General features: G+C 35.7%; 1 protein-coding gene across 3 annotated transcripts in view; it reads right to left on the bottom strand.

Moving 5' to 3' along the window:
- Window positions 1-8240: 8240 nt before the first annotated feature.
- The window catches only part of LOC128637944 (carotenoid-cleaving dioxygenase, mitochondrial-like), an 89880-nt gene continuing 78170 nt past the window's right edge, over window positions 8241-19950 (bottom strand). For all 3 annotated transcript variants that reach the window (XM_053689830.1, XM_053689829.1, XM_053689831.1), the window contains 2 exons: window positions 17434-17544; window positions 8241-8444 (listed from right to left, as the gene is read on the bottom strand). In XM_053689830.1, coding sequence (XP_053545805.1) covers window positions 8325-8444; window positions 17434-17544 — 231 coding nt within the window. In that variant the 3' untranslated portion in view covers window positions 8241-8324. The remainder of the gene's footprint in view (window positions 8445-17433; window positions 17545-19950) is intronic.

Genomic DNA, 19950 nt, shown 5'->3' with positions numbered 1-19950 from the left:
TTTTCATATGCAGAGGAAGGGGGAGGGTCTTATTTCCCACTTAAAGTGTGTGTTCTAGCTACCTTTTTAACAAAGCTAAACTGGGAGCTTCTAAGTAAGTTTTTAAACAGTTTTATACTGGATTTTTAGAACAGTATCTGTGCATCTTATTCTTTATAGTAGTGTCTATTACATGCAGTTATATGAAAATTGGTGTATACTATCCCTTTAAAGAGACATAAAATTGAAAATGAAGCGTTCATGATTCAAATAGAGGCAGAGTTTGCAATTCAAATTCCAGTTTATTTCCATTATTAAATTAACTTCTTCTTGCTATCCTTTGTTGAAGAGCATATCTTTATATGCTCAGGAGCGTGCAGGTGTCTTGAGCAGTGTTTTGCAACAATGTTATACATAGAGTGCTCAAGACACATGCACGCTCCTGTGTCTACCTCAGTATACTCTCATGCAAAGGCACTAAGGTTCAAGCAAAAATACCAAGAGAAAAGTAAATTAAATATTAGACTGCATTTTGTTTGTACATTTGTATAATCTGAATCAAGAAAGAAGAATGACTTCGCTATTGCTTGTGCCCAAGGGATATTTAGTGCTCCACTCATATGTACCGGTTACGCCTCACCTGAATTTTACATATATTAAAAAAGGCACATTTAGGAGTCAATTTATGAAGCTGTTTCCAACCCACTCTGCTTAAGGTCCGCCTGAAGCGGAAGTTAAAGGGACATTAAACCCCAAATTTTTATTTCATGCTTTAGATAGATAATACAACTTTAAACAACATTTCAATTTACTTCTATTATCTAACTTGCTTCATTCTTTAGATACCCTTTGTTGAAAAAACATAATTTATGTAAGAACTTACCTGATAAATTCATTTCTTTCATATTAGCAAGAGTCCATGAGCTAGTGACATATGGGATATACATTCCTACCAGGAGGGGCAAAGTTTCCCAAACCTCAAAATGCCTACAAATACACCCCTCACCACACCCACAAATCAGTTTAACGCATAGCCAAGAAGTGGGGTGATAAGAAAAAAGTGCGAAAGCATAAAAAATAAGGAATTGGAATAATTGTGCTTTATACAAAAAAATCATAACCACCACAAAAAAGGGTGGGCCTCATGGACTCTTGCTAATATGAAAGAAATGAATTTATCAGGTAAGTTCTTACATAAATTATGTTTTCTTTCATGTAATTAGCAAGAGTCCATGAGCTAGTGACGTATGGGATAATGACTACCCAAGATGTGGATCTTCCACGCAAGAGTCACTAGAGAGGGAGGGATAAAATAAAGACAGCCAATTCCGCTGAAAATAATCCACACCCAAAATAAAGTTTAAATCTTATAATGAAAAAAACTGAAATTATAAACAGAAGAATCAAACTGAAACAGCTGCCTGAAGTACTTTTCTACCAAAAACTGCTTCAGAAGAAGAAAACACATCAAAATGGTAGAATTTAGTAAAAGTATGCAAAGAAGACCAAGTTGCTGCTTTGCAAATCTGATCAACCGAAGCTTCATTCCTAAACGCCCAGGAAGTAGAAACTGACCTAGTAGAATGAGCTGTAATCCTTTGAGGCGGAGTTTTACCCGACTCGACATAAGCATGATGAATTAAAGATTTCAACCAAGATGCCAAAGAAAAGGCAGAGGCCTTCTGACCTTTCCTAGAACCGGAAAATATAACAAATAGACTAGAAGTCTTTCGGAAATTCTTAGTAGCTTCAACATAATATTTCAAAGCTCTAACTACATCCAAAGAATGCAATGATCTCTCCTTAGAATTCTTAGGATTAGGACATAATGAAGGAACCACAATTTCTCTACTAATGTTGTTAGAATTCACAACCTTAGGTAAAAATTTAAAAGAAGTTCGCAACACCGCCTTATCCTGATGAAAAATCAGAAAAGGAGACTCACAAGAAAGAGCAGATAATTCAGAAACTCTTCTAGCAGAAGAGATGGCCAAAAGAAACAAAACTTTCCAAGAAAGTAATTTAATGTCCAATGAATGCATAGGTTCAAACGGAGGAGCTTGAAGAGCCCCCAGAACCAAATTCAAACTCCAAGGAGGAGAAATTGACTTAATGACAGGTTTTATACAAACCAAAGCTTGTACAAAACAATGAATATCAGGAAGATTAGCAATCTTTCTGTGAAAAAGAACAGAAAGAGCAGAGATTTGTCCTTTCAAGGAACTTGCAGACAAACCTTTATCCAAACCATCCTGAAGAAACTGTAAAATTCTCGGAATTCTAAAAGAATGCCAGGAAAAATGATGAGAAAGACACCAAGAAATGTAAGTCTTCCAGACTCTATAATATATCTTCCTAGATACAGATTTACGAGCCTGTAACATAGTATTAATCACAGAGTCAGAGAAACCTCTTTGACTAAGAATCAAGCGTTCAATCTCCATACCTTTAAATTTAAGGATTTGAGATCCTGATGGAAAAAAGGACCTTGCGACAGAAGGTCTGGTCTTAACGGAAGAGTCCACGGTTGGCAAGAGGCCATCCGGACAAGATCCGCATACCAAAACCTGTGAGGCCATGCTGGAGCCACCAGCAGAACAAGCGAGCATTCCTTCAGAATCTTGGAGATTACTCTTGGAAGAAGAACTAGAGGCGGAAAGATATAGGCAGGATGATACTTCCAAGGAAGTGACAATGCATCCACTGCTTCCGCTTGAGGATCCCTGGATCTGGACAGATACCTGGGAAGTTTCTTGTTTAGATGAGAAGCCATCAGATCTATTTCTGGAAGTCCCCACATTTGAACAATCTGAAGAAATACCTCTGGGTGAAGAGACCATTCGCCCGGATGTAACGTTTGGCGACTGAGATAATCCGCTTCCCAATTGTCTATACCTGGGATATGAACCGCAGAAACTAGACAGGAGCTGGATTCCGCCCATACCAGTATTCAAGATACTTCTTTCATAGCCAGAGGACTGTGAGTCCCTCCTTGATGATTGATGTATGCCACAGTTGTGACATTGTCTGTCTGAAAAGAAATGAACGATTCTCTCTTTAGAAGAGGCCATGACTGAAGAGCTCTGAAAATTGCACGGCGTTCCAAAATATTGATTGGTAATCTCACCTCCTGAGATTCCCAAACCCCTTGTGCTGTCAGAGACCCCCAAACAGCTCCCCAACCCGTCAGACTTGCATCTGTTGAAATTACAGTCCAGGTCGGAAGAACAAAAGAAGCCCCCTGAACTAAACGATGGTGATCTGTCCACCACATCAGAGAGTGTCGTACAATCGGTTTTAAAGATATTAATTGAGATATCTTTGTGTAATCCCTGCACCACTGGTTCAGCATACAGAGCTGAAGAGGTCGCATGTGAAAACGAGCAAAGGGGATCGCGTCCGATGCAGCAGTCATAAGACCTAGAATTTCCATGCATAAGGCTACCGAAGGGAATGATTGTGATTGAAGGTTTCGACAAGCTGAGAACAATTTTAGACGTCTCTTGTCTGTCAGAGACAGTCATGGACACTGAATCTATCTGGAAACCTAAAAAGGTTACCCTTGTCTGAGGAATCAATTAACTTTTCGGTAAATTGATCCTCCAACCATGATCTTGAAGAAACAACACAAGTTGATTCATATGAGATTCTGCTAAATGTGAAGACTGAGCAAGTACCAAGATATCGTCCAAATAAGGAAATACCACAATACCCTGTTCTCCGATTACAGACAGAAGGGCACCGAGAACCTTTGTAAAAATTCTTGGAGCTGTTGCTAGGCCAAACGGCAGAGCCACAAACTGGTAATGCTTGTCTAGGAAAGAGAAACTCAGAAACTGATAGTGATCTGGATGAATCGGAATATGCAGATATACATCCTGTAAATCTATTGTGGACATATAATGCCCTTGCTGAACAAAAGGCAGGATAGTCCTTATAGTTACCATTTTGAATGTTGGTATCCTTACATAATGATTCAATATTTTTAGATCCAGAACTGGTCTGAAGGAATTCTCCTTCTTTGGTACAATGAAGAGATTTGAATAAAACCCCAGCCCCTGTTCCAGAACTGGAACTGGCATAATTACTCCAGCCAACTCTAGATCTGAAACACATTTCAGAAATGCTTGAGCCTTCGCTGGATTTACTGGGACACGGGAAAGAAAAAATCTCTTTGCAGGAGGCCTTATCTTGAAGCCAATTCTGCGCCCTTCTGAAACAATGTTTTGAATCCAAAGATTGTGAATTGAATTGATCCAAATTTCTTTGAAAAATCGTAATCTGCCCCCTACCAGCTGGGCTGGAATGAGGGCCGCACCTTCATGTGGACTTGGGAGCTGGCTTTGGTTTTCTAAAAGGCTTGGATTTATTCCAGACTGGAGATGGTTTCCAAACTGATACTGCTCCTGTGGGTGAAGGATCAGGCTTTTGTTCCTTATTGTGACAAAAGGAACGAAAACGATTATTAGACCTAAATTTACCTTTAGATTTTTTATCCTGTGGTAAAAAAGTTCCTTTCCCTCCAGTAACAGTTGAGATAATAGAATCCAACTGAGAACCAAATAATTTATTACCCTGGAAAGAAAGGGAAAGCAAAGTTGACTTAGAAGACATATCAGCATTCCAAGTTTTAAGCCATAAAGCTCTTCTAGCTAAAATAGCTAGAGACATATACCTGACATCAACTCTAATGATATCAAAGATGGCATCACAAATAAAATTATTAGCATGTTGAAGAAGATTAACAATGCTATGAGAATTATGATCTGTTATTTGTTGCGCTAAAGCTTCTAACCAAAAAGTTGAAGCTGCAGCAACATCCGCTAAAGATATAGCAGGTCTAAGAAGATTACCTGAACATAAGTAAGCTTTTCTTAGAAAGGATTCAATCTTCCTATCTAAAGGATCCTTAAAGGAAGTACTATCTGCCGTAGGAATAGTAGTACGTTTAGCAAGAGTAGAGACAGCCCCATCAACTTTAGGGATTTTGTCCCAAAATTCTAATTTGTCAAATGGCACAGGATATAATTGCTTAAAACGTTTAGAAGGAGTAAATGAATTACCCAAATTATTCCATTCCCTGGAGATTACTTCAGAAATAGCATCAGGGACAGGAAAAACTTCTGGAATAACTACAGGAGATTTAAAAACCTTATTTAAACGTTTAGATTTAGTATCAAGAGGACCAGAATCCTCTATTTCTAATGTAATTAAGACTTCTTTAAGTAAAAAACGAATAAATTCCATTTTGAATAAATATGAAGATTTATCAGCATCAACCTCTGAGACAGAATCCTCTAAACCAGAGGAACCATTATCAGAATCAGAATGATGATGTTCATTTAAAAATTCATCTGAAAAATGAGAAGTTTTAAATGACCTTTTACGTTTACTAGGAGGAGGAATAACAGACATAGCCTTCTTAATGGATTTAGAAACAAAATCTCTTATGTTAACAGGAACACTCTGAGTATTAGATGTTGACGGAACAGCAACAGGTAATGTAACATTACTAAAGGAAATATTATCTGCATTAACAAGTTTGTCATGACATTCATTACAAACAACAGCTGGAGGAACAGATACCACAAGTTTACAGCAGATACACTTAACTTTGGTAGATCCAGCACCAGGCAGCGTTTTTCCAGAAGTATCTTCTGACTCAGCTGCAACGTGGAACATCTTGCAATATGTAAAAGAAAAAAAACAACATATAAAGCAAAATTGATCAAATTCCTTAAATGACAGTTTCAGGAATGGGAAAAAATGCCAGTGAACAAGCTTCTAGCAACCAGAAGCAATAAATAATGAGACTTAAATAATGTGGAGACAATAGTGACGCCCATATTTTTTAGCGCCAAAAAAGACGCCCACATTATTTGGCGCCTAAATGCTTTTAGCGCCAAAAATGACGCCACATCCGGAACGCCGACACTTTTGGCGCAAAAAAAACGTCAAAAATGACGCAACTTCCGGCGACACGTATGACGCCGGAAAAAGAAAAAAAAATTTGCGCCAAAAAATTCTGCGCCAAGAATGACGCAATAAAATTAAGCATTTTCAGCCCCCGCGAGCCTAACAGCCCACAGGGAAAAAAGTAAAATTTTAAGGTAAGAAAAAAATTGATTTATTCAAATGCATTATCCCAAATATGAAACTGACTGTCTGAAATAAGGAAAGTTGAACATTCTGAGTCAAGGCAAATAAATGTTTAAACACAATTATTTAGAACTTTATACAAAAGTGCCCAACCATAGCTTAGAGTGTCACAGAAAATAAGATTTACTTACCCCAGGACACTCATCTACATGTTTGTAGAAAGCCAAACCAGTACTGAAACGAGAATCAGTAGAGGTAATGGTATATATAAGAGTATATCGTCGATCTGAAAAGGGAGGTAAGAGATGAATCTCTACGACCGATAACAGAGAACCTATGAAATAGACCCCGTAGAAGGAGATCATTGCATTCAAATAGGCAATACTCTCCTCACATCCCTCTGACATTCACTGCACACTGAGAGGAAAACCGGGCTCCAACTTGCTGCGGAGCGCATATCAACGTAGAATCTAGCACAAACTTACTTCACCACCTCCATAGGAGGCAAAGTTTGTAAAACTGATTTGTGGGTGTGGTGAGGGGTGTATTTATAGGCATTTTGAGGTTTGGGAAACTTTGCCCCTCCTGGTAGGAATGTATATCTCATATGTCACTAGCTCATGGACTCTTGCTAATTACATGAAAGAAATATTGATTGACACCCCCTGCTAGCGGCTGATTGGCCACGAATGGGCAGGGGGCGGCATTGCACCAGCAGTTCACAAGGAATGCTCGTGCAGTGTCTACTTGTCAGATTTCAAACAATTCTGTTAAGTAGTTTTGCTGTTGATGCTATAAATCTTTTCATTGCTTTTTATGTGAAAACAAACTTTTTAAAATATTTTATTACTTAAACAAAGTTTTAACCCTTTTAGAATTTCATATCCCAAGCCCTTGATCTTTTTTTACTGTTCAAAATGTTTTGTTTTTCTGTAAAGACACTTTTTAGTTTCCTCATAAATATATTCTATATAAGTTTTTACACATGTTAAAATCCTTCAGGAATCCTTCTTAAAGGGACAGTCTCCTCCAGAATGTTTATTGTTTACAAAGATAGAGTATTCCTTTATTCCCCATTCCCCAGTTTTGTATAACCTACACTGTAATATAAATACACTTTTTACCTCTGTGATTACCTTGTATCTAAGCCTCTGCAGACTGCCCCTTATCTCAGTTATATTAATATACTTTTTACCTCTGTTATTACTTTGTATCTAAGCCTCTGCAGACTGCCCCCTTATCTCAGTTATATTAATATACTTTTTACCTCTGTGATTACCCTGTATCTAAGCCTCTGCAGACTGCCCATTATCTCAGTTATATTAATACACTTTTTACCTCTGTGATTACCTTGTATCTAAGCCTCTGCAGACTCCTCCTTATCTCAGTTATATTAATAAACTTTTTACCTCTGTGATTAACCTGTATCTAAACCTCTGCAGACTGCTTATTATCTCAGTTATATTAATACACTTTTTACCTCTGTGATTACCTTGTATCTAAGCCTCTGCAGACTGCTTCTTATCTCAGTTATATTAATACACTTTTTACCTCTGGGATTGACTTGTATCTAAGCCTCTGCAGACTGCCCCTTATCTTAGTTATATTAATATACTTTTTACCTCTGTGACTACCTTGTATCTAAGCCTCTGCAGACTGCCCCTTATCTCAGTTATATTAATATACTTTTTACCTCTGGGATTGCCTTGTATCTAAGCCTCTGCAGACTGCCCCTTATCTTAGTTATATTAATATACTTTTTATCTCTGTGATTACCTTGTATCTAAGCCTCTGCAGACTGCCCCTTATCTCAATTCTTTTGACAGACTTGTATTTTAGCCAATCAATGCTGACTCCTAGGTAACTCCACGGGAGTGAGCACAATGTTATGGCACATATGAACCAAGAGAACAAAGCAAATCTGATGAGAAAAGTAATTGGAAGGTTGTTTTAAATTACCCTATCTGGATCATGAAAGTTTATTTTTGACTAGACTGTCCCTTCAAGGGCTTTCAGAGCTGGGAGACATCATTTGATTATTGTCATTTCAGATTTTATATGCACCATTGCTTGTCACCATCCCTATCCTGTTATGTTGTAGCATGAGCCATTTATTTGTAGTCTATCTTCATGTGCTAATGTCCGTCCACTGTAATATATATTAGATTAGGGCTAAGAAAGCCTAAAAACATGGTAGGCTCATTTGGCTTTCTGGAAGATACAGTTTACTCAGAAGAATGAACATTTCATGGTTTATTTGGTATGAAGACACCGTGGAATCCATAAGGCACGTGCACAGAAATCTCAGCTCTGCCAATCTCTGTAAAGGTTTTAGCGTCTATAACGAGCAGGAAAATCCTTTTGTCCTGAAATAAAATAGGGCACATTTACTATCAGGTTCATATTTCTACAGAAATCTCCAGGAAAATGTAGCTCCTGAAAATGTGAGTAAGGTTCGGTATTAAAGGGATATTATACCCAGAAATGTTCTTTGGTACCAGAGCACGTCATTTTAAACAAAAGTTTCTAATTTATTTCTATTATCAAGTTTGTTTGATACCAGAGTATTCTTTGTTAAGGGAAGGTGTCTGGAGCACTAAATGACAAGAAATAGTGCTGCCATCTAGTGCTCTAGCAAATTGATAACATTCTTACAAAGCCGCTGCCATCTAGTGCTCTTGCAAATGGATAACATTCTTACAAAACCGCTGCCATCTAGTGATCTAGCAAATGGATAACATTCTTACAAAACTGCTGCCATCTAGTGCTCTAGCAAATGGATAACATTCTTACAAAGCTGCTGCCATCTAGTGCTCTAGCAAATGGATAACATTCTTACAAAACCGCTGCCATCTAGTGCTCTAGCAAATGGATAACATTCTTACAAAACCGCTGCCATCTAGTGCTCTAGCAAATTGATAACATTCTTACAAAACCGCTGCCATCTAGTGCTCTAGCAAATTGATAACATTCTTACAAAACCGCTGCTATATTGTGCTCTAGCAAATGGATAACATTCTTACAAAACCGCTGCTATATTGTGCTCTAGCAAATGGATAACATTCTTACAAAACTGCTGCCATCTAGTGCTCTAGCAAATGGATAACATTCTTACAAAACTGCTGCCATCTAGTGCTCTTGCAAATGGATAACATTCTTACAAAACCGCTGCTATCTAGTGCTCAAGCAAATGGATAACATTCTTACAAAACCGCTGCCATCTAGTGCTCTAGCAAATGGATAACATTCTTACAAAACTGCTGCCATCTAGTGCTCTTGCAAATGGATAACATTCTTACAAAACCGCTGCTATCTAGTGCTCAAGCAAATGGATAACATTCTTACAAAACCGCTTCTATATTGTGCTCTAGCAAATGGATAACGTTCTTACAAAACCACTGCTATCTAGTGCTCTAGCAAATGGATAACATTCTTACAAAACCGCTGCTATCTAGTGCTCTAGCAAATGGATAACATTCTTACAAAACCGCTGCTATCTAGTGCTCTAGCAAATGGATAACATTCTTACAAAACCGCTGCTATCTAGTGCTCTAGCAAATGGATAACATTCTTACAAAACCGCTGCTATCTAGTGCTCTAGCAAATGGATAACATTCTTACAAAACAGCTGCTATCTAGTGCTCTAGCAAATGGATAACAGTCTTACAAAACCGCTGCTATCTAGTGCTCTAGCAAATGGATAACATTCTTACAAAACCGCTGCTATCTAGTGCTCTAGCAAATGGATAACATTCTTAAAAACCGCTGCTATATTGTGCTCTTGCAAATGGATAACATTCTTACAAAACCGCTGCTATCTAGTGCTCTAGCAAATGGATAACATTCTTACAAAACCGCTGCTATATTGTGCTCTAGCAAATGGATAACATTCTTACAAAACCGCTGCTATATTGTGCTCTAGCAAATGGATAACATTCTTACAAAACCGCTGCCATCTAGTGCTCTAGCAAATGGATAACATTCTTACAAAACCGCTGCCATCTAGTGCTCTAGCAAATGGATAACATTCTTACAAAACTGCTGCCATCTAGTGCTCTAGCAAATGGATAACATTCTTACAAAACCGCTGCTATATTGTGCTCTAGCAAATGGATAACATTCTTACAAAACCGCTGCCATCTAGTGCTCTAGCAAATGGATAACATTCTTACAAAACTGCTGCCATCTAGTGCTCTAGCAAATGGATAACATTCTTACAAAACCGCTGCCATCTAGTGCTCTAGCAAATGGATAACATTCTTACAAAACTGCTGCCATCTAGTGCTCTAGCAAATGGATAACATTCTTACAAAACTGCTGCTATCTAGTGCTCTAGCAAATGGATAACATTCTTACAAAACCGCTGCCATCTAGTGCTCTAGCAAATGGATAACATTCTTACAAAACTGCTGCCATCTAGTGCTCTAGCAAATGGATAACATTCTTACAAAACCGCTGCTATATTATGCTCTAGCAAATGGATAACATTCTTACAAAACCGCTGCCATCTAGTGCTCTAGCAAATGGATAACATTCTTACAAAACCGCTGCCATCTAGTGCTCTAGCAAATGGATAACATTCTTACAAAACCGCTGCTATACTGTGCTCTAGACACGTGCTTGTTCCTGAGCTTACATCCCTGCTTTTCAAAAAAAGATACCGAAGAAATTTTGATAAAGATTACAAAGTTTTTTTTAAATGACTTACTCTATCTGAATCATTAAGGAAAAAAATTGGATTTCATGGGGCCAATTTAACAAGCCCCATATTGGCCCCAATGGATCGGAAACAGGAGTGAAGAAGCAGCGGATACGATCGGGTTGATTGACACCCCCTGCTAGCGGCCTATTGGCCGCGAATCTGCAGGGAGCGGCATTGCACAAGCAGTTCACAAGGAATGCTTGTGCTATGCTGTCTGCATTTATCAATGTGCGGCGGACATGATCCACTACAGAGGCTCATGTCCACTCGCACATTGCTAAATCCACCCCTAGTCTCCGTAAACTTGCACCGTCAGTTCCATAACAGCTCTATACTCTATTGTCTTTTTTTCTTTTGTATATTTGATGCCATAACATTACGAGGATATAAAGTTAATGGTGTGAAGCTGAGCCTGGCAGCTTTTATTTCAGAACTGTAGAATAAAGAACATGAGTGCGCCACTTTCTTATGTGTAATATTACTGCACTATATTGCACTATTACTTCTGTGTAATATTACTGCACTATATTGCACTATTACTTCTGTGTAATATTACTGCACTATATTGCACTATTACTTCTGTGTAATATTACTGCACTATATTGCACTATTACTTCTGTGTAATATTACTGCACTATATTGCACTATTACTTGTGTGTAATATTACTACACTATATTGCACTATTACTTATGTGTAATATTACTGCACTATATTTCACTATTACTTCTGTGTAATATTACTGCACTATATTGCACTATTACTTGTGTGTAATATTACTGCACTATATTTCACTATTACTTCTGTGTAATATTACTGCACTATATTGCACTATTACTTCTGTGTAATATTACTGCACTATATTGCACTATTACTTAAGTGTAATATTACTGCACTATATTTCACTATTACTTATGTGTAATATTACTGCACTATATTGCACTATTACTTAAGTGTAATATTACTGCACTATATTGCACTATTACTTCTGTGTAATATTACTGCACTATATTGCACTATTACTTCTGTGTAATATTACTGCACTATATTGCACTATTACTTCTGTGTAATATTACTGCACTATATTGCACTATTACTTCTGTGTAATATTACTGCACTATATTGCACTATTACTTCTGTGTAATATTACTGCACTATATTGCACTATTACTTACGTGTAATATCACTGCACTATATTGCACTATTACTTACGTGTAATATTACTGCACTATATTGCACTATTACTTAAGTGTAATATTACTGCACTATATTGCACTATTACTTCTGTGTAATATTACTGCACTATATTGCACTATTACTTGTGTGTAATATTACTGCACTATATTGCACTATTACTTACGTGTAATATTACTGCACTATATTGCACTATTACTTCTGTGTAATATTACTGCACTATATTGCACTATTACTTAAGTGTAATATTACTGCACTATATTGCACTATTACTTGTGTGTAATATTACTGCACTATATTGCACTATTACTTAAGTGTAATATTACTGCACTATATTGCACTATTACTTGTGTGTAATATTACTGCACTATATTGCACTATTACTTGTGTGTAATATTACTGCACTATATTGCACTATTACTTACGTGTAATATTACTGCACTATATTGCACTATTACTTGTGTGTAATATTACTGCACTATATTGCACTATTACTTAAGTGTAATATTACTGCACTATATTGCACTATTACTTGTGTGTAATATTACTGCACTATATTGCACTATTACTTAAGTGTAATATTACTGCACTATATTGCACTATTACTTGTGTGTAATATTACTGCACTATATTGCACTATTACTTGTGTGTAATATTACTGCACTATATTGCACTATTACTTATGTGTAATATTACTGCACTATATTGCACTATTACTTGTGTGTAATATTACTGCACTATATTGCACTATTACTTCTGTGTAATATTACTGCACTATATTGCACTATTACTTAAGTGTAATATTACTGCACTATATTGCACTATTACTTAAGTGTAATATTACTGCACTATATTGCACTATTACTTCTGTGTAATATTACTGCACTATATTGCACTATTACTTGTGTGTAATATTACTGCACTATATTGCACTATTACTTGTGTGTAATATTACTGCACTATATTGCACTATTACTTGTGTGTAATATTACTGCACTATATTGCACTATTACTTAAGTGTAATATTACTGCACTATATTGCACTATTACTTGTGTGTAATATTACTGCACTATATTGCACTATTACTTGTGTGTAATATTACTGCACTATATTGCACTATTACTTGTGTGTAATATTACTGCACTATATTGCACTATTACTTAAGTGTAATATTACTGCACTATATTGCACTATTACTTGTGTGTAATATTACTGCACTATATTGCACTATTACTTAAGTGTAATATTACTGCACTATATTGCACTATTACTTGTGTGTAATATTACTGCACTATATTGCACTATTACTTAAGTGTAATATTACTGCACTATATTGCACTATTACTTGTGTGTAATATTACTGCACTATATTGCACTATTACTTAAGTGTAATATTACTGCACTATATTGCACTATTACTTGTGTGTAATATTACTGCACTATATTGCACTATTACTTAAGTGTAATATTACTGCACTATATTGCACTATTACTTAAGTGTAATATTACTGCACTATATTGCACTATTACTTATGTGTAATATTACTGCACTATATTGCACTATTACTTAAGTGTAATATTACTGCACTATATTGCACTATTACTTGTGTGTAATATTACTGCACTATATTGCACTATTACTTAAGTGTAATATTACTGCACTATATTGCACTATTACTTGTGTGTAATATTACTGCACTATATTGCACTATTACTTGTGTGTAATATTACTGCACTATATTGCACTATTACTTATGTGTAATATTACTGCACTATATTGCACTATTACTTGTGTGTAATATTACTGCACTATATTGCACTATTACTTCTGTGTAATATTACTGCACTATATTGCACTATTACTTAAGTGTAATATTACTGCACTATATTGCACTATTACTTGTGTGTAATATTACTGCACTATATTGCACTATTACTTAAGTGTAATATTACTGCACTATATTGCACTATTACTTGTGTGTAATATTACTGCACTATATTGCACTATTACTTGTGTGTAATATTACTGCACTATATTGCACTATTACTTGTGTGTAATATTACTGCACTATATTGCACTATTACTTGTGTGTAATATTACTGCACTATATTGCACTATTACTTAAGTGTAATATTACTGCACTATATTGCACTATTACTTGTGTGTAATATTACTGCACTATATTGCACTATTACTTGTGTGTAATATTACTGCACTATATTGCACTATTACTTGTGTGTAATATTACTGCACTATATTGCACTATTACTTAAGTGTAATATTACTGCACTATATTGCACTATTACTTGTGTGTAATATTACTGCACTATATTGCACTATTACTTAAGTGTAATATTACTGCACTATATTGCACTATTACTTGTGTGTAATATTACTGCACTATATTGCACTATTACTTAAGTGTAATATTACTGCACTATATTGCACTATTACTTGTGTGTAATATTACTGCACTATATTGCACTATTACTTAAGTGTAATATTACTGCACTATATTGCACTATTACTTGTGTGTAATATTACTGCACTATATTGCACTATTACTTGTGTGTAATATTACTGCACTATATTGCACTATTACTTAAGTGTAATATTACTGCACTATATTGCACTATTACTTAAGTGTAATATTACTGCACTATATTGCACTATTACTTAAGTGTAATATTACTGCACTATATTGCACTATTACTTAAGTGTAATATTACTGCACTATATTGCACTATTACTTAAGTGTATTATTACTGCACTATATTGTACTATTACTTGTGTGTAATATTACTGCACTATATTGCACTATTACTTCTGTGTAATATTACTGCACTATATTGCACTATTACTTAAGTGTAATATTACTGCACTATATTGCACTATTACTTAAGTGTAATATTACTGCACTATATTGCACTATTACTTCTGTGTAATATTACTGCACTATATTGCACTATTACTTGTGTGTAATATTACTGCACTATATTGCACTATTACTTGTGTGTAATATTACTGCACTATATTGCACTATTACTTGTGTGTAATATTACTGCACTATATTGCACTATTACTTAAGTGTAATATTACTGCACTATATTGCACTATTACTTGTGTGTAATATTACTGCACTATATTGCACTATTACTTGTGTGTAATATTACTGCACTATATTGCACTATTACTTGTGTGTAATATTACTGCACTATATTGCACTATTACTTAAGTGTAATATTACTGCACTATATTGCACTATTACTTGTGTGTAATATTACTGCACTATATTGCACTATTACTTAAGTGTAATATTACTGCACTATATTGCACTATTACTTGTGTGTAATATTACTGCACTATATTGCACTATTACTTAAGTGTAATATTACTGCACTATATTGCACTATTACTTAAGTGTAATATTACTGCACTATATTGCACTATTACTTAAGTGTAATATTACTGCACTATATTGCACTATTACTTGTGTGTAATATTACTGCACTATATTGCACTATTACTTAAGTGTAATATTACTGCACTATATTGCACTATTACTTGTGTGTAATATTACTGCACTATATTGCACTATTACTTGTGTGTAATATTACTGCACTATATTGCACTATTACTTAAGTGTAATATTACTGCACTATATTGCACTATTACTTAAGTGTAATATTACTGCACTATATTGCACTATTACTTGTGTGTAATATTACTGCACTATATTGCACTATTACTTAAGTGTAATATTACTGCACTATATTGCACTATTACTTGTGTGTAATATTACTGCACTATATTGCACTATTACTTAAGTGTAATATTACTGCACTATATTGCACTATTACTTGTGTGTAATATTACTGCACTATATTGCACTATTACTTAAGTGTAATATTACTGCACTATATTGCACTATTACTTGTGTGTAATATTACTGCACTATATTGCACTATTACTTAAGTGTAATATTACTGCACTATATTGCACTATTACTTGCGTGTAATATTACTGCACTATATTGCACTATTACTTAAGTGTAATATTACTGCACTATATTGCACTATTACTTAAGTGTAATATTACTGCACTATATTGCACTATTACTTAAGTGTAATATTACTGCACTATATTGCACTATTACTTAAGTGTAATATTACTGCACTATATTGCACTATTACTTAAGTGTATTATTACTGCACTATATTGCACTATTACTTAAGTGTAATATTACTGCACTATATTGCACTATTACTTAAGTGTAATATTACTGCACTATATTGCACTATTACTTGTGTGTAATATTACTGCACTATATTGCACTATTACTTACGTGTAATATTACTGCACTATATTGCACTATTACTTACGTGTAATATTACTGCACTATATTGCACTATTACTTACGTATAATATTACTGCACTATATTGCACTATTACTTTTGTGTAATATTACTGGACTATATTGCACTATTACTTCTGTGTAATATTACTGCACTATATTGCACTATTACTTCTGTGTAATATTACTGCACTATATTGCACTATTACTTGTGTGTAATATTACTGCACTATATTGCACTATTACTTAAGTGTAATATTACTGCACTATATTGCACTATTACTTGTGTGTAATATTACTGCACTATATTGCACTATTACTTAAGTGTAATATTACTGCACTATATTGCACTATTACTTAAGTGTAATATTACTGCACTATATTGCACTATTACTTGTGTGTAATATTACTGCACTATATTGCACTATTACTTAAGTGTAATATTACTGCACTATATTGCACTATTACTTATGTGTAATATTACTGCACTATATTGCACTATTGCTTATGTGTAATATTACTGCACTATATTGCACTATTACTTATGTGTAATATTACTGCACTATATTGCACTATTACTTATGTGTAATATTACTGCACTATATTGCACTATTACTTATGTGTAATATTACTGCACTATATTGCACTATTGCTTATGTGTAATATTACTGCACTATATTGCACTATTACTTATGTGTAATATTACTGCACTATATTACACTATTGCTTATGTGTAATATTACTGCACTATATTGCACTATTACTTATGTGTAATATTACTGCACTATATTGCACTATTTTATTCAGCAGAAATGTGCATCACGGATATCTAAAGATACAGAGGATTCACCACAGACTCTTCTCATATTTATCTTTGTAATCATACTGTGGATTTTATATTTGTATTCGTACTGAAGGTTTCAAACAAAGTAAATATGTTTAACATTCATTATTCTTTTCTGGTTAAACCTTTGTCTATTAGTAGCTTTTTCATTATAGGTAGAATGGGGTTTCTTTTAAAACATCTGTAAACTTTTAATGTAAAACAACTTCATTCTTCTAGTGGTTAAATAAACCAACACAAATGGCTAAAGTGCTGACCTACCTGACGTGTAGTAATTACCACAGAGAGGATTACCCCATCATCTTCTTCATGTGCCCCGGGCCTGGGTACAAATACTGGTTCTGAGGGATAAAACCCGTCTTCTTGCCAAATCTGCAAAGTAAAAAGCAACTGAAATGTATTTTGAGCACTAACATTTCACTTGTAAAAGGAGCACAATAGCGCTAATATTTGTGCACTACACTAGCGATATAGGACCATGTTTCTAATGCTCTCATGTATAAGGCTAAGACAATTAGTAAAGCTGTCTGACTGCTCGTCCATATTGGAGCCTTTTACTACAGCAGGGACAATGCTATCAACCAACAGCTAAATTGCAAAAGCCATCAAGCTAAAAGGGACAGTCTACAATAGAATTGTTATTGTTTTCAAAGATAGATAATCCCTTTATTACCCATTCCCCAATTTTTCCTCTGTAATTACCTTGTATCTAAGCCTCTTCTGACAGCCCCCTGATCACGTGACTTTATATTCATTATCTATTGACTTGCATTTAGTACTGTGTTGTGCTAAATCTTAAAGGGACAGTCAACCATAGAATTGTTATTGTTTTAAAAGATAGATATTGCCCAGTTATGCATAACCAACACAGTTATATTAATGCACTTTTTACCTTTGTGATTACCTTGTATCTAGGAACCTTCTTCCAGCCCCCTGATCACATGACTGTGACTGTTTATTATCTATTGTCTTAAATTTAGCATTGTGTTGGGCTAAATCTTAAATAACTTTCTGTGCCTGAACACAGTGTTATCTATATAGCCCACGTGTACTTTCTGTCTCTTGTGTTGAAAAGAGATTTAAAAAGCCTGTGATAAGAGGCAGCCCTCAAAGGCTTAGAAATTAGCATATGAGCCTACCTATGTTTAGTTTAAACTAAGAATTCCAAGAGAACAAAGCAAATTTGATGATAGTCAATTAAAATTAAAAGTCCTATCTGAATAATGAAAGTTTAATTTATACTTGACTGCCCCTTTAAATAACTCCCCAGGCATTAACACATTGTTATCTATATGACCCACATGAACTAGCAGTCTCCTGTTGGGAAAAACAAATTACAAAAGCATGTGATTAAGAGGCTGTCTGTAGTGGCTTAGAAACAGGCAGAGATGTTATACAGGATATTAATCTAACAATGTTGTCTGTGCAAAGCTAGAGAATGGGTAGTAATAAAGGCGTTATCGATCTTTTTAAACAATAACAATTTGAGTGTAGACTGTCCCTTTAAAGTGATGGTAAATTTAACAAGCCGGCCTATCATCAATCAATGCAACTATATGAATAACTATCACAGAGATTACAAGTTGTGTTGTGTACACCCGGTGTGTAAATAACGCAAAAAATTAAGCCGTACCACACTTTCCATAGCGCTGACATTACAAGTTTCAAAAAAACCTTCTTGTGTTGTGCGTTATGGTGGGATAAGCTCCATACCGCACAAAAGGGCCTGACTTTACGTGCTTGTGCACGTTTTCCCCCATAGACATCAATGGAGTGAAATTTCAGTAGCTCTCATCCTATTGGCTGATTTGAATTATTCAGCCAATAGGAATGCAAGGTACCCCAAATATAAAGCGGGTATCTTGCATTCAATCGTCTGTGTGCCGTGCCGATCACATGAAGAGGATCTTCCGCGCTGGATGTCTCCGGGGCCGCCATTTCTGCTCCGCGGCCACCTCCCTTCCCCGTCGCCTTTGCTCCGGATTGTCAGGGTTTTTCCCTGTTTTGTTTGCCATGTGCTGCTGGCAGCCATTTTACTCACCTCTCTTCCTGACTTGGTGCATTGTGGGGGATGCTGCTCACTTCCTGCACTTCCTTTTATGGCCAGACTGTTGTGCATCATCCATGTGAGACAGGATGCAGTCTCAGAATTGTGATGTCATCACTTATTATTTAAAGGGCCTCTGTTTTTGGGCCGGGTGTACCCTCTGTCTGTTGCAGAGAATTGTGCTATGGAGGAGTATGTTGCTGATACTCTGTCACTGGGGATCATCCGCAAATCCTGCTCTCCTGCAGGGGCTGGCTTCTTCTTTGTGAAGAAAAAGGGTGGCGAGTTAAGACCATGTATCGATTATAGGGGTCTTAATCGTCTTACCATTAAGAATGCTTACCCTATTCCGCTCATTACGGAACTCTTTGACCGCCTCAAGGGAGCTACGGTCTTTACTAAACTTGATTTGAGAGGAGCGTTGTCTCAGACCTGTCTGTGAGAGTTCCTGTGTATTACCTGGCTGCCTGACGTGCTTTGGGAGCCAGGGATAACCCAGAACAACTGGAAAATGCAGAGAGTTTATCACCTGGAACTGGAGGGTTTCAAAATGGAGAGCCCCAACAGCCATGGACAACGGTGCAGTTTCATGAGTAACGAGTGCGGGCGGAAGGGGCCTGCCATCAATGGCTTCAATAGCAAGCGGAACGGACCGAGGCAAAACAGGAATGGAGTGCTTTGATGCAAAAGCACTGTCAATGAAATAGCCAGCAGCACCGGGTCAACAAGAG

Source organism: Bombina bombina, chromosome 8 (genome assembly GCF_027579735.1).
Source record: "Bombina bombina isolate aBomBom1 chromosome 8, aBomBom1.pri, whole genome shotgun sequence".
NCBI classification, from domain to species: domain Eukaryota; kingdom Metazoa; phylum Chordata; class Amphibia; order Anura; family Bombinatoridae; genus Bombina; species Bombina bombina.
The sequence above is the reverse complement of the archived record's forward strand: the minus strand, read 5'-3'. Positions and strand labels throughout refer to the sequence as shown.